The 12,172-nt window shown below is 46.2% G+C and overlaps 1 protein-coding gene across 2 annotated transcripts in view; it reads left to right on the plus strand.

Moving 5' to 3' along the window:
- Nucleotides 1–1,460: 1,460 nt before the first annotated feature.
- The window catches only part of LHPP (phospholysine phosphohistidine inorganic pyrophosphate phosphatase), a 94,481-nt gene continuing 83,769 nt past the window's right edge, over nucleotides 1,461–12,172 (plus strand). The window contains exon 1 of one of the 2 annotated variants that reach the window (XM_074592053.1): nucleotides 1,461–1,602. In XM_074592053.1, the coding sequence (XP_074448154.1) occupies nucleotides 1,487–1,602 (116 nt within the window). In that variant the 5' untranslated portion in view covers nucleotides 1,461–1,486. The remainder of the gene's footprint in view (nucleotides 1,603–12,172) is intronic. The other variant, XM_074592054.1, reaches the window with a different exon arrangement.

The raw sequence follows: 12,172 nt of genomic DNA on the forward strand, positions 1-12,172 counted from the left end.
GATATTCTGGTGCTTCTCCGCTGCGGTACAGCTTGGACAATGGGATATTCTGGTACTTTCCACCAGTTCCAGAAGGCCAGAACTTGATAGATCTTGAAGTTCTGGTATCCACTCGTAACTTTGGGCCATGATCCATATGTTGTCAGCAGTGATCAATGACCATTATTGTTTCCAAGTGATAGGAGTCACAGGAGCCAGGTGTGCTAAGGGGTTGCCTTAGAGTTCTGGTCTGTCACCCTCCACTTTTTTTCTTTCTTTTATGTTGGACCATTATGTGTCTGAGGTGTTAATGGGTTGACATAACATTCTGGTCCATTGTGTTGTGGTCCAAATGTGGGTGGAAATCACACCGAGCACCGAGTGGACTAAAGGGGGAATGTGGGGTGGGGTGCACCACCACAGTGTCCCACCACGCTCTCAGTCCCAAGGGAGACTGTGGGATGGGTGGAAGCACACCAAGCTTCTCATCGCTTTGGAAAAGTCTGACCCAAATCAAGACCCGAGGTGCTCTTGCAAAGGTATCGCTGAGGGTCTGGAGCCCTTCCAGGAGTGACAAAAGCAGTATAAATTTTTAAGGAAACACATACGTTGTCTTTATTTTTGACAGCGTCTGACTCAGGTGACCTGTGTATTTCAGAGGATGGATTTCTTTTTTCCCAGGGACATGATGTCCGAAGGAGTTTATTGTGAAACAGGGAACAAGCCCCGGCACTCATTGACTTGCTGGGCTGCTTTTTTATTGCTGATGCTGTTTGCCAGCCCATGCACTGGGCTGTTGGCAGCGGGCAGCCCAGATGCCAATGCCGCTTGCAGTGCCTGTGAGGAGCAGTCAATTTGGCCGGTGGATGGAGATGCCGGGCACTTGCCGTGCTGTAGAAGATCATAGAATGGTTTGGGTTGGAAGGAACCTTGAAGATCATCTAGTTCCAATCCCCTGCCCTGGGCAGGGACACCTCCCACCAGCCCAGGTTGCTCCAAGCCCCATCCAGCCTGGCCTTGAACCCCTCCAGGGATGGGGCAGCCACAGCTTCTCTGGGCAACCTGGGCCAGGGGCTCACCGCCCTCACAGCAAAGAATTTCTGCCTCAGATCTCATCTCAATCTCCCCTCTTGCACTTTAAAACCCTTCCCCCTCGTCCCACGGCTCCCCTCCCTGCTCCAGAGTCCCTCCCCAGCTTTCCTGGAGCCCCTTTAGGGACTGGAAGGGGCTGGAAGGTCTCCCCGGAGCCTTCTCTTCTCCAGGCTGAACCCCCCCCAGCTCTCCCAGTCAGTCCTCACAGCAGAGGGGCTCCACCCTTCTGAAGCTCTTGCGATCCGCTGGGAAAACCAAACTGCGTTCACTCAGCCACCCGCCTCAGGTGTTTTTTAAAAAAATTAATAACTTAAATGGGAGGCGGGCAGACGAATCTGGCCCCCCCTCCTCCCCGGACTACATTTCCCATCAGCGCCCGCGGCCCGGCCCGGCCCGGCAGGAGGGCGGGCGGGAGATGGCGGCCTGGGCGCGGGCGGTGCGGGGGCTGCTGCTGGATGTCAGCGGGGTCCTCTACGACAGCGGCGGCGATGGCGGGGTGCCCATCGCCGGCTCGGTGGAGGCGGTGCGCAGGTGGGTGCCGGCGGCTCGGCGGGGCCCGGCCCGGGCCCACCCCGCCGTGGGGGGAGGAGGAGGCCGAGGCGGGGCCGGCGGCGTGAGGGGAGGGGGGGCGCCCCAAATCCTGCAGTGTGGGCCTGGCGCTGGGCTTTGGAGCGACACCCAAAGGCGGTCGGGGGTTGAAACCACCCTGACTGCGCAGCCTCCTGGTTCGCTGCGTGAAGTTGAGTGGGACAGGAACGCAAATGTGAATGTTTCGGTCGCTTTGGTATTTTTTTTAGGCGTATTTAAGTTGTGAGGGAGTCACGCGCATCTGCTGTCCCGGGGCTGACGGGGAAAGGAGCCTAGAGCACTGCAGACAGATCCCATGCCGCTTGATTTTGTATTTACTGCTGTTGTCGCACCTGTAGCAAGAGCAGGAGGTGTATAGGAGGCCTGGTACATTCCCCAAGTAATAATTTTTAAAATATGGCTTGCACTGGCAAGGTGATTCTGTAAATTGGTTGGCTTTGGTGTCAAATTAGCTGTGAATTCTTGCAGAGAACTTGCAACCCAGCAGAAACAGAGAATTTCAGCGCTGCAGTTAATGATTGCCCGGCTTGTAAGTGACTTAAAAGCAAAGTATTGCGGCAAGTTACTCGCCAGTGCCCACAGGGAGTGAACTCTTTTTGCTGGGTAGAATCATAGAATCATTTAGGTTGGAAAAGGCCCTTGGGATCATCGAGTCCAACCATCAGCCCCACTCTACAAAGTTCACCCTTACACCATATCCCTTAACACCACATCTAAACGACTCTTAAACACATCCAGGGATGGTGACTCCACCGCCTCCCTGGGCAGCCTATTCCAGTGTCTGACCACTCTTTCTGTGAAGAATTTTTTCCTAATGTCCAGCCTAAACCTACCCTGCTGCAGCCTGTTACCTGTGAGAAGAGACCAGCACCAACCTCTCTACAATGTCCTTTCAAGTTTTTGTAGAGAGTGATGAGGTCTCCCCTCAGCCTCCTCTTCCTCAAACTAAACAGTCCCAGCTCCTTCAATCGCTCCTCATGAGATTTATTCTCCAGGCCCTTCACCAGCTTCGTTGCCCTCCTCTGCACTCGCTCCAGCACCTCAATATCTGTCTCGAGGTGCCCAGAACTGGACAATGTAATGGTAATGTAATTCAGTTAACACAAGCTAAGTAACCGCTGCTAAACAGACAGTGATTTCATTTATTTAACTTAACTAACTTTAATTCATTAGGTTAACTTGCTAATGTGTCTGTATTGGCCCTGCTTGACGAGAGGAGCAGGATGAGGCTGGGGGAGAGCAATGGCCGCAGGGCCATCTTTGTTTAAAGTCGCGTATTGATTTGTGGCCCTGCCCCGCTGGAGGAGGTCGTGGGTTTCCAGAAGAGCCTTTTGGCTCTATGTGATGTTTCACTTACCCGCTGCAGAAAATACAAATCTGCTCCATGTGGCAAGTGCTGCTGCGTGTACCCCACTTGAAACGTTTTATATGTCAAAATACTGAGCTAGTGTGAAGTATTGACAGCCTGCTTTGCCAGCGTCTCTGAGGCTTCTCTCCTCTGGGGCCACCCAGCACGGACACGCTTGTGGCGAGTGCGTTATTGAGCAGGGAAATATACAGGAGGAAATATTGAAATTGCTAAAACTAATCATATGAGTGTAGTTAAATACATGCCTGTATGTTGGTGGAGCCGCCATGGAAAAGGCAGAACTGGAGAACAGGTGCGCTGGTAATAAAAGAAGTCTTTGCTGCTTTTTTGTGTTGTTTTTTTTTTAATGATATCTTTGTTCGTGTTTCTTGAAATACATGTAGCGAGCACATAAAGTGTCATTGGATGAATCTTCTGTTTTCATCTATAGGATCAGAGCTTCCAGTGCTGTCAGCAGTGTTTGAAGTGAGTTTAAGGTTATTGAGGCTCTTGGCCTGTTTGTGGTGCTCAGCTGGCCCCAGCCAGCAAGAGGAGCCACAGATGCCAGGATGGCTGACAGGAGAGCAGTGCTCCAAGGGAATTCAGTGAAATTAGGCAGAGGGAAAAGTTGCTTTTATAAAAACATTGTATTGAAATCCTGTGGCACGTGGCTTTTCCATGGGATCGTGTGTGACTTCTGTTCCTGTTCCTCCGTGTCCTCTTTACGCAATATTTCAGTGCAGTTTCTGTTGTTGCGCCTTTCAGTAGCGATGCTCCAGGCTCAGGACTCAAGAGAGACCCTAAGAGAAAAGGCTTGTAGCAAAATGAAAGCATTTGTGTTCCCCTGGGTGCACAGAACAGCCTGTTTTCTGCCTGCAAAGGGGCAGGCAGTGCCAGGGCAGCCTCTGCCAGGATTAAACTTCCTTAGGTTTCCCTTCTTGTCTCACTCAGATCCTCCTGGTAATATTGCTTCCCACTGAGGCTGGAGCTGATGCCTGTGCCAGCTGGTCTGTCAGTGAAGGAGGGTCTTCTGCTCTCCATCTTCCAGGAGAACATGTCTTACTCCCATCCTCTCATTTCTTGCTGGCTGGCACTTTCTGCTGAGACCATCGCATACGCTGAGTTTGTGCAGTGCATAGCACAGGGCAGCCCAGATCATAGGTGAGGCCTCCAGGCATGGCCAAACCAAATGTAAGTAACAACTACTACATAATGACTGTTGGAGATCAGATAATTCCTTTAAAAGCCAGGATGTATTCAATAGTATCTGCATCATGGTTCCCCAGATGCTTTTGACATGTTTGTTTTTTTTTTCTCCTGGGTTTTTAAACTTTATTTTCCATTGGGTTGCAGGCTGTTATTAAATAACTTTTGTCAGTGCATTTGCTGAAAACTCCTATATGGAGGCAATGTAAACTACAATTTAACTTACGGCAATGTCAGAAATATGCTGATGAAGCAACAGTGACACTCTGGCCTTGGGCTAAATGTAAGATGCTACAGGCTTTCTCTTGAAATACCGGAAATGCACAGAGCTTCAGAGAAGCCCGACAGACGTGAAGCTTGTTTCCTAGGGAGTGTGCTAGGAACAGGATGGTTGTTTTTAGCGTATGTGGGCTCCAAGGAGTTTCATGTCAATAAGCAATAGAGAAGCAGTGATCACAGCTGTGGAAATTGGGGACAGCAGAAGTGAGTATGGAAAAGCGCGAGGAAGGAAAAAAACCCAAAACATTTTGTTCAGGTCATTCAATATAAGTGGTTAAGAATAATCATTTTCCTTGCGTAAAGTCAAGTAGCCTTATTTATCTGCCTATTAGGGTGGTAATTGTTCTAGCTCACACCATTTAAAATCTTTATTGACTCATTATCCTATTGCCAGTTGGTCATTAATATTTGTGTCTGCATCATAGTACAGCCCGGTGGTTTCAAGCAGATGGATTAAAGCTAAAAGCGGCTCCTTTTCTTAATTAATTCATTTTTGTTTCAATTAAAGAATCATAATTGCAGATAGCTGGGAACTTTATAACTAATTCAAATTGATATGATCTTTTGCTGAAAGAGATGTCTAAAATCTTTTAGTGCTTGTTATATGTCCAATAGGAATCTTAAATACCATACTACAGATATGAACTCTCATAATATGACAGCTGACCTGTTCTCTTCAGATTGTCCTGCTACATCATCTCCCACACCATTAAAGCAATTAACTTTGTGTAACAACACATAGTACACACCAATAAAAATTGTAAGTAAACATTTTAATTTGCTGTTGGTTTCATATGACTGGAGCCATTTTGACTCCTCTAAGACTATATTTGTTGCGTTATTTTTCTTGTTTTCAGCCAAATTCTGTGATGCAGTTATTTCAGTTAGTATTTGAGAGAGTAGCAATGTAATTCCTGCCAGCAGAATCTGGTCCGTTTTGTATTTATGGTGGGTGCGGGGGGTGGTTCTCTCTTGTTTGTTTGTTTTTAGCTAGCAGTACAATCATATGGAGTGGCAAAACGGCCAAAGAAGCTGATGGATACTGAGTGGATACTGACCATTGGTCAGTATCCAAATGGATACTCACCAAGGTGACATGCAGTTACACACTTCCCGGTGCTGTAGAGACCCTCCTGAGGAAAGCATCGGTAGTCACTGTCCAAGTTGTTATAACTTGTGATAAAGCACTAAGTGTTACAACTGGGAATGCATTATTTATTGCTAGTGTACCTGCATCTCGGACAAATCTTACCTGTGAAGTATCTTAGCATTCAGTGTGCACTGAAAGAGAACTGGTGAATTGGAGGCCGAAAGGATGAGCCGCAGAAGTATGTGTTGTGCAAAGCAGACCACCTCCTGTGCTCAAGTAATATGAAGGCGAATCTGGATCCTTCTTGTTACTCGGCCAAGCTATGGCAGACAGGCACCTCTGTGCCTAAGGGCACTGGCACCCCTGGATTAACCCAGAGCCAAGGTGCCAGGAATGCCATTAAATCCACTGGTGACTGTTATTGTTAACTTCAGGTGCGTGTTTTGGAGTGGTGGATGACTAGAAAATCCAAAAGCAGATTGATTAGATAATTCGGCCTTTTAAAACATTTAACCCGTGACATTTCTTGATTGTTTAGTTTACTGTGGCATACGTTTGTTGTTGTTTTTAAAAAATTCTTATAACAGAGTCAAGTAAAGCACATTTCTTCCGAGTGTGTGTGATTAACTGGCTGTGGAACAGATCAGAAAGCCCATCGGTGACTTAAAGGCTTCTTCTGGAGCCAGCCTTAACAGTGCCTCTGTACCGTGCTGTTATTGTCTTAATTGATTTACACAGCATTGACACGAGGTGAGCTATTCGCTTTTTATCTTACAAATAGCAGGGAGCTGGTGTCTTACAAGACAGAAGGTGGTTAAACATCCATAAAAGATGCTCAGCCTGTGCTCTGTTATTTGCATTTACAGCTGTGTGCTGATAGTGTGCCCATTAGCACATCCATATGAAAAGCACACAGTAGTTGGACGTTTACAACATCCTGTTGTTTGGCCAGTATAGTGCATCTGTTAGCACAACTTTCTACAGAGTTCTTTAAAAGAGCAACGGAAATCTGGGGAGCAGGGAGGCTGTGGAGCAGCTGGGCAGTCGTGTTAAAATAAAATACCTGGAGAGTCTAACAAGGCGAAGATTGTGAGGGGAGTAAGCGGAACTGGAACTGTAAAGCAATTCAGCATGCGGGGGTTCATGTGGGACAGTTGTGAGTTTACAAAGAGCCACCTGAAAGTGTGTGTGCAACAAGGAATAGGAAATCTTTGTTAGAGATGGTAACCGAAGCATGGCTTAGCACAGTCTGTGCAGATGTTCAAAGTTTCAAGGCTTGCTATGCCTTCAGGACATGTAATTTCAAAGGAGCTGTTCCTCCCAGAAAGAGACTTTAAACTACTCTTGTGTAAATATCCATTCATTTGTCTTCCCATTTGACTCTCTTTGCACTTTCTATCCATGGATTTCAAAGAAGGGAAGGTGTCACCTGCCCTTTCTGGAGCAGCAGAGGCACAAAAAGATGGAGCAGTTCTGTGTAATCATGTGGCCATTCACTGGCAGAGCCAGAAAGAAATCCAGGAATTGATCCTCAGCGTATGTGGAGTTGTCACAGCTCTACTCTAGTCTGTAACATTAGCTATAGCCTCAGTTTTCTGAGAGCAGTGGACCTTCCTAACTCATATTTGCTTTCCTAATTAGCAGTGTTCACTATTATTTTAAAAATACCTGTGTCCCTGAAGTTGTGGGTACTCCGCTCTCTACACAAATTGCATGAGTAAGTGCTTACACTTTAGGAATTTAAACATCGTTAACCTTTAGGGTCTTGAGCTACTTATTGTCTCTCACCACGATTATGTGCCATACAAATGTTTACCAGTAAAGAATAATAGAAGATGCTACAGTGATGCCTGCTACCTAACGGTACTTGTTTGTCCACTACCTTGTATGAAGACTGATAAAGCCCTGAAGTGGATGAGCAGCACACTGCCTCGTTCTCTGCCTTAGAACTTGAGACTTGTCTCAGTTTACCACTACAGTAGTATTTTTTTTTTTTTTCCTCCCCCATCTTTCATATTTGGTGAAGTCAGCCTGGAATCTCAGAATTGACCCTGATTCTCTGCATCTCCTCAGCAGTATTCCCATTCAGATTCCATGCTGTCTTTGCAAGTGATGCACTGGTAGTAGCTGTCGATTGCTTCCAGGTTAAAATCCAATCAAATTTCTTGGAACGTAGCTTGGTCTTTGAGCTATTGCAATGAAATAGTATGGTACTTTCTAAAGTAGGTAAGCAGAGCATGCAAGAGTGAATTCTTTCTCTATAAAATAGGCTAAATGAAACCTTTAGGTAATTTACTTTCTTCTTCTGAGAAATAGAATTAATTATTTACAAACAGGTGCTGTTTGTATACATAATAAGAATTTGACAGTGACAAAGATAACTTGGGTTTGACTGAAATTTATATGGCGTAATTAGTAGCTTCAGAGGCAGAAAAACCCCGACTGTTTTTATCACAGAATGAAAGCTATTGGAATATGATTCATTATATTATCCATAAAAACGTTTTGCTTAATGCAAATAAATATATTCCAGACCTCTTCATGCTAACTGAATCCCTGAAGTTCAGATTTTTTTCTTGAGAGCTCCAAAGTGGAGAGTTACCAAGTTTTTAAAGTCTGCCAGAGTTTACTTCTGTCACAAAATACACCCATATGTTTGAACCGTACGTGGTACTGTGTTGCTGCGGTGCTATAATCAGCCAGCCCCTACAAGATGAGGTGAGAAACCCTGATTCAGTTCCCGCGGCGTGGTTAAAGTCTGGGACTGCTAGGTGTAATACTTTAAGGTAATTTGGTAATCTGCAGTGATTAAACACATCTTGTTACCGAACATAATAGACGAGAAAGATTTTTCTGATATTCTGCTTTGTGCTTCCTTTCTGCAAATTCACTTGAAAAGCATGTATTATTCTTATTAAATGCTTAATTCTAGATTTCATTGTTGTGGTGTATGGTTGTCTACAAATCTGTAGACAAATCTGTTGTCTACCCTTCTGTTCAGGCAGGTGGAATATGATTTATGGTATCAGGTAATTTGTTCCATATTTCTGGTATCCAGCTGTAATCAGTGCATCAGAGAAAGCAACTCTTAGTAGAGAATTCAGGACAAAACGGATTTCGTGTTTGTTTTGATGTACAGCTTCCAGTACTTCCTACCTCTGAAAAATTCCGGATTATTGAAGTACCTAAATAACGGTGTTGGTAGGTTTTTAAAGTTTACTTTGAACTACAGTTTCGTGATTTTCAGTCCTTGCTGTCAAACAGTGTCTCAAAGTGGTGTTTCCAGAGTCTTTAGTTTTATAACGGTACCCTTTCTTATTTCACCCTTGCCCACCCTTAAATAACATTGGCCTTTTTCCTTGTGGATCCTTCATATGTGCCTATTAATCTGCCTTCATTTGTGTTCAAAGGCAATGCCCTCCTATTTTTTTAATCCCTTTTGCAATCCCTCCTTTGGATTCCCTCCAAATTATCCACTTCTATATATAGAGTGAGGTGAGCCATATGGGTCTGGAGAGGAAATTGTGCTCGTGAGATAGCAGATGTAGAGATGAGTTTCAGACACAAGAATCCAAGGGGGAGCGGGGCCAAAAAGTGCGGCATGTAAGGATTTGTCAGGCCAGCCTTGCTATACGGAGCAGAAAGCTGGACCACCAGAGAACGGGAGCTTTAATGAGCTCAGCTGTACTCAGGACCAATGACAGGACATCAGTGAATGACAGGAGATCAGGGGACAAAAGTAGCATCAGAGATGCGACAGCGAGATTCAAGCAGTTTGGACATACTGTGAGGATGGAAGAAATCAGAGGGACAGAAAGGTTTGAACACCAGGATAGAGAAGGAATGACCAGAAAGCAGGGTAAGGTCACTCTGTCACAGGAGCGTGTGGGGTTTCATCCACACTCCTCTGATCTCATCACACCCACCGAGCAAAACACCGGGAAGTCCAGTGTTTCTGTGGAACTGGGAGAGACTTGTGCTGTAAAAAATGGCCAAGTGAACTAAGGATGGACGAAAGCTTTTTTGGCTGGCCCCCTTCGGAAAGAATGATTTTGCTTGGTGTTATTTCGGAAGCTGAAAGTAAAGATGAAAAATGCTTTCTGCTGAAGTAGCCGCTGAAATAGCATGAATGCAGATTCATGGAGAAAGTTTAATACGCAATTGCCACAAATACACTTTTTAAGCAGAGCGAATGTACTCTCCCCCTGCACAGGCGTTTCCACAGCTGGACCCCAAAAGGGTTTATCACTTTCATCCAGTGCTGAGCCAGAAATCCCTTTTGCATCCTCTTCTCAGGTGTGTGTCCTGCTCTGGCAGCAGGAGGTTCTCCTGGGAAAAGCCTGCAACATCAGTCTCGGGATTTGCTTTAATTCATAAATGTAACATAATCTGACACTTCGAGATGTAACCTGTTCATTGCAGGGGCTAGAAGAGGGGTTTTACTTTCTACGTAGAGCAGTCTATAACTTGCTGGGTGATTCACTCCCGCAGTGGCAGGGCCAGCCAGGGAGGCTTTCGTGGGCAATGGAAAAACATCCCATCGCCTGCGAGTCAGCAGTGTTTGAGGGCACGAAAGACTTTGATACGTCCCTTTGCCCTAATCACTCACCATTTTGTGATCTGGATGAGCTTTTACTCACCGTTACACAGACCGTTGAGGACTAGTCATGATCTCTTGTTGCAAACCCCGTTTTAATTCGTCATTTTGGGGCTTCGAGCAACCTGGTCTAGTGGGAGGTGTCCCTGCCCATGCAGGGGGTTGGAACTAGATGATACTTTAAGGTTCCTTCCAACCCAAACCATTCTATCATTCTATTTTGAGTGTGATTTTTAGGTGCTGGCTGCTGCATATCGTGCACTGTGGTTCTCCGTCCGCCAGGCAGGCTGAAGAAGTGATATACATTTCTGCTCTTTTCAAACCCTTTCTTCTGTATTGACCTCAAAACTAGGCAAGTAATTTCTATTTTTGACCATTATGCTCTGTTTCTTCTTGGCTCAGTTTCATCCCCTTTTGACAGGCAACGTTTTACCTGTAGCACCAGCACCCTGGCCCTTGCAGAGGGCAATAAGCAACCGTTAGCCCTGCCGGGGTGGGAGGAAGGCATTCCTGCACGAGTCCTGGTTTTACTTTATTGTTTGGGTGTAGGCAGATAACTCTCTGGTATTGTTATTTCCACGTGTTTCTGAGACAGTATTAAATGCTGTCAAGTTTACACTGATATTAATTGGCTGATGCAAAAGAGTCAAATAGCATAAATGAATAGCACGCTTTCTTTGCTTTTAAATAAAAACAAAAACATACCACTCTGAAAAACCAAAAGCAAGATAAAAAGCCAGTTCTGGAAATCTCATAACCAGCGCTCTTCCAAACCCCATCGAAGTGGTGTTGGATAGTCGCCAGGCTCAGGCTTGTTGCCTTTTCCAGGGTTTCGCTGTCTGCCCCCCTGCCCGGCTGCACAGGACCTGCCGGCCGCTGGCAGAGCTCTCCTCCTGCTCCCGTGCTAGGAAAAACCTTCCCTGCAAAAGAGAGTGGCCAAAGTCTGAACTTTAGCCTTATACCGTGTCCTTAGTTGCTTCTGCCACGTGCGGGACAACGTGAATTTAAGGAGTGATGGCTTCCAGTCTAGATCCCATGGCCATTTCTTTTCCTACTGGTGTTGCAACCTTTACATCATCTAAAAACAGATTTTGTATTTTATATGCCCAAAGGCTGCCCATAAAGGTTGGCAAGGGCAGTTGGTTAAGTCTGCACAAGGTCAGTCAGGATGTCTAATAATTGTCCTAACACTTTACCTGTTATGGAACAATAATGAGAGTTTTTTCATTATTTTCGGGTGAGTGAACCTGGCAGATGCTGACAGCCAGCAGATGTGTAAAGTTCGAGGTGATTTGTAAGGGACCGGCTCATCTGACGCACGGTAATTGCATTGTGGGACATTGTCACTCAGCGTCGTGTCCTGCTCCGGCAGAACGAGGTAAAGGTCAGTTCAAAGAGCTGCCGTAGCGTGCGGGGCAGCTCGGGGCTGAAATTAAAAACCTCATTTCCATCTCTCCCCTATACGGGTGCCCATGGCGTGCCCAGTTCTAGATTTAGGGATTGTTTAGGCAACCAAGCGGTTGTTTCTGACTGGAGTGGGTTTAAATCCCTCCTCTGGAAAGGCTTAGAAAGTCTCCTTACCCACCTGTTGGTGTATTAGTTCAGTGCCCGTCTGTCCACTTACAATTTTGGGCTTGGAAGTTTTTTCTGTGACTTGTTCCTTTGCTTCAGTGCCTGCTCTGCAGAGCCTGTGTGGGACCCAGCTGGAGGGGTGCAGTTGGACTTGTCCTCTGCTCCCTGCTGCCCCCTCTGAGAGGGGCTCTGACACATTTCTTTTGCCGCAGAGGTGCTCATAGCCGAGCTTGCCATTTGTGACACCCCGAAAGGGCAGAAGCTGCTCTCCCTTCACGCCCAGCTGCCCACATGCAGGTGAGGTTCAAGTTCCCCTGTTCCTCTCGTGGGCATCAGGAGTGGTGTGAGCCGTCATGTTGGAAATGGAGCGGATTTGTCTGATGGTGAGCCTGCTGACAGCCCCAAACGGGGAGCAAGAGGC

The sequence above is a fragment of the Larus michahellis genome, chromosome 6 (assembly GCF_964199755.1).
Source record: "Larus michahellis chromosome 6, bLarMic1.1, whole genome shotgun sequence".
In the NCBI taxonomy this organism is placed as follows: Eukaryota; Metazoa; Chordata; class Aves; order Charadriiformes; family Laridae; genus Larus; species Larus michahellis.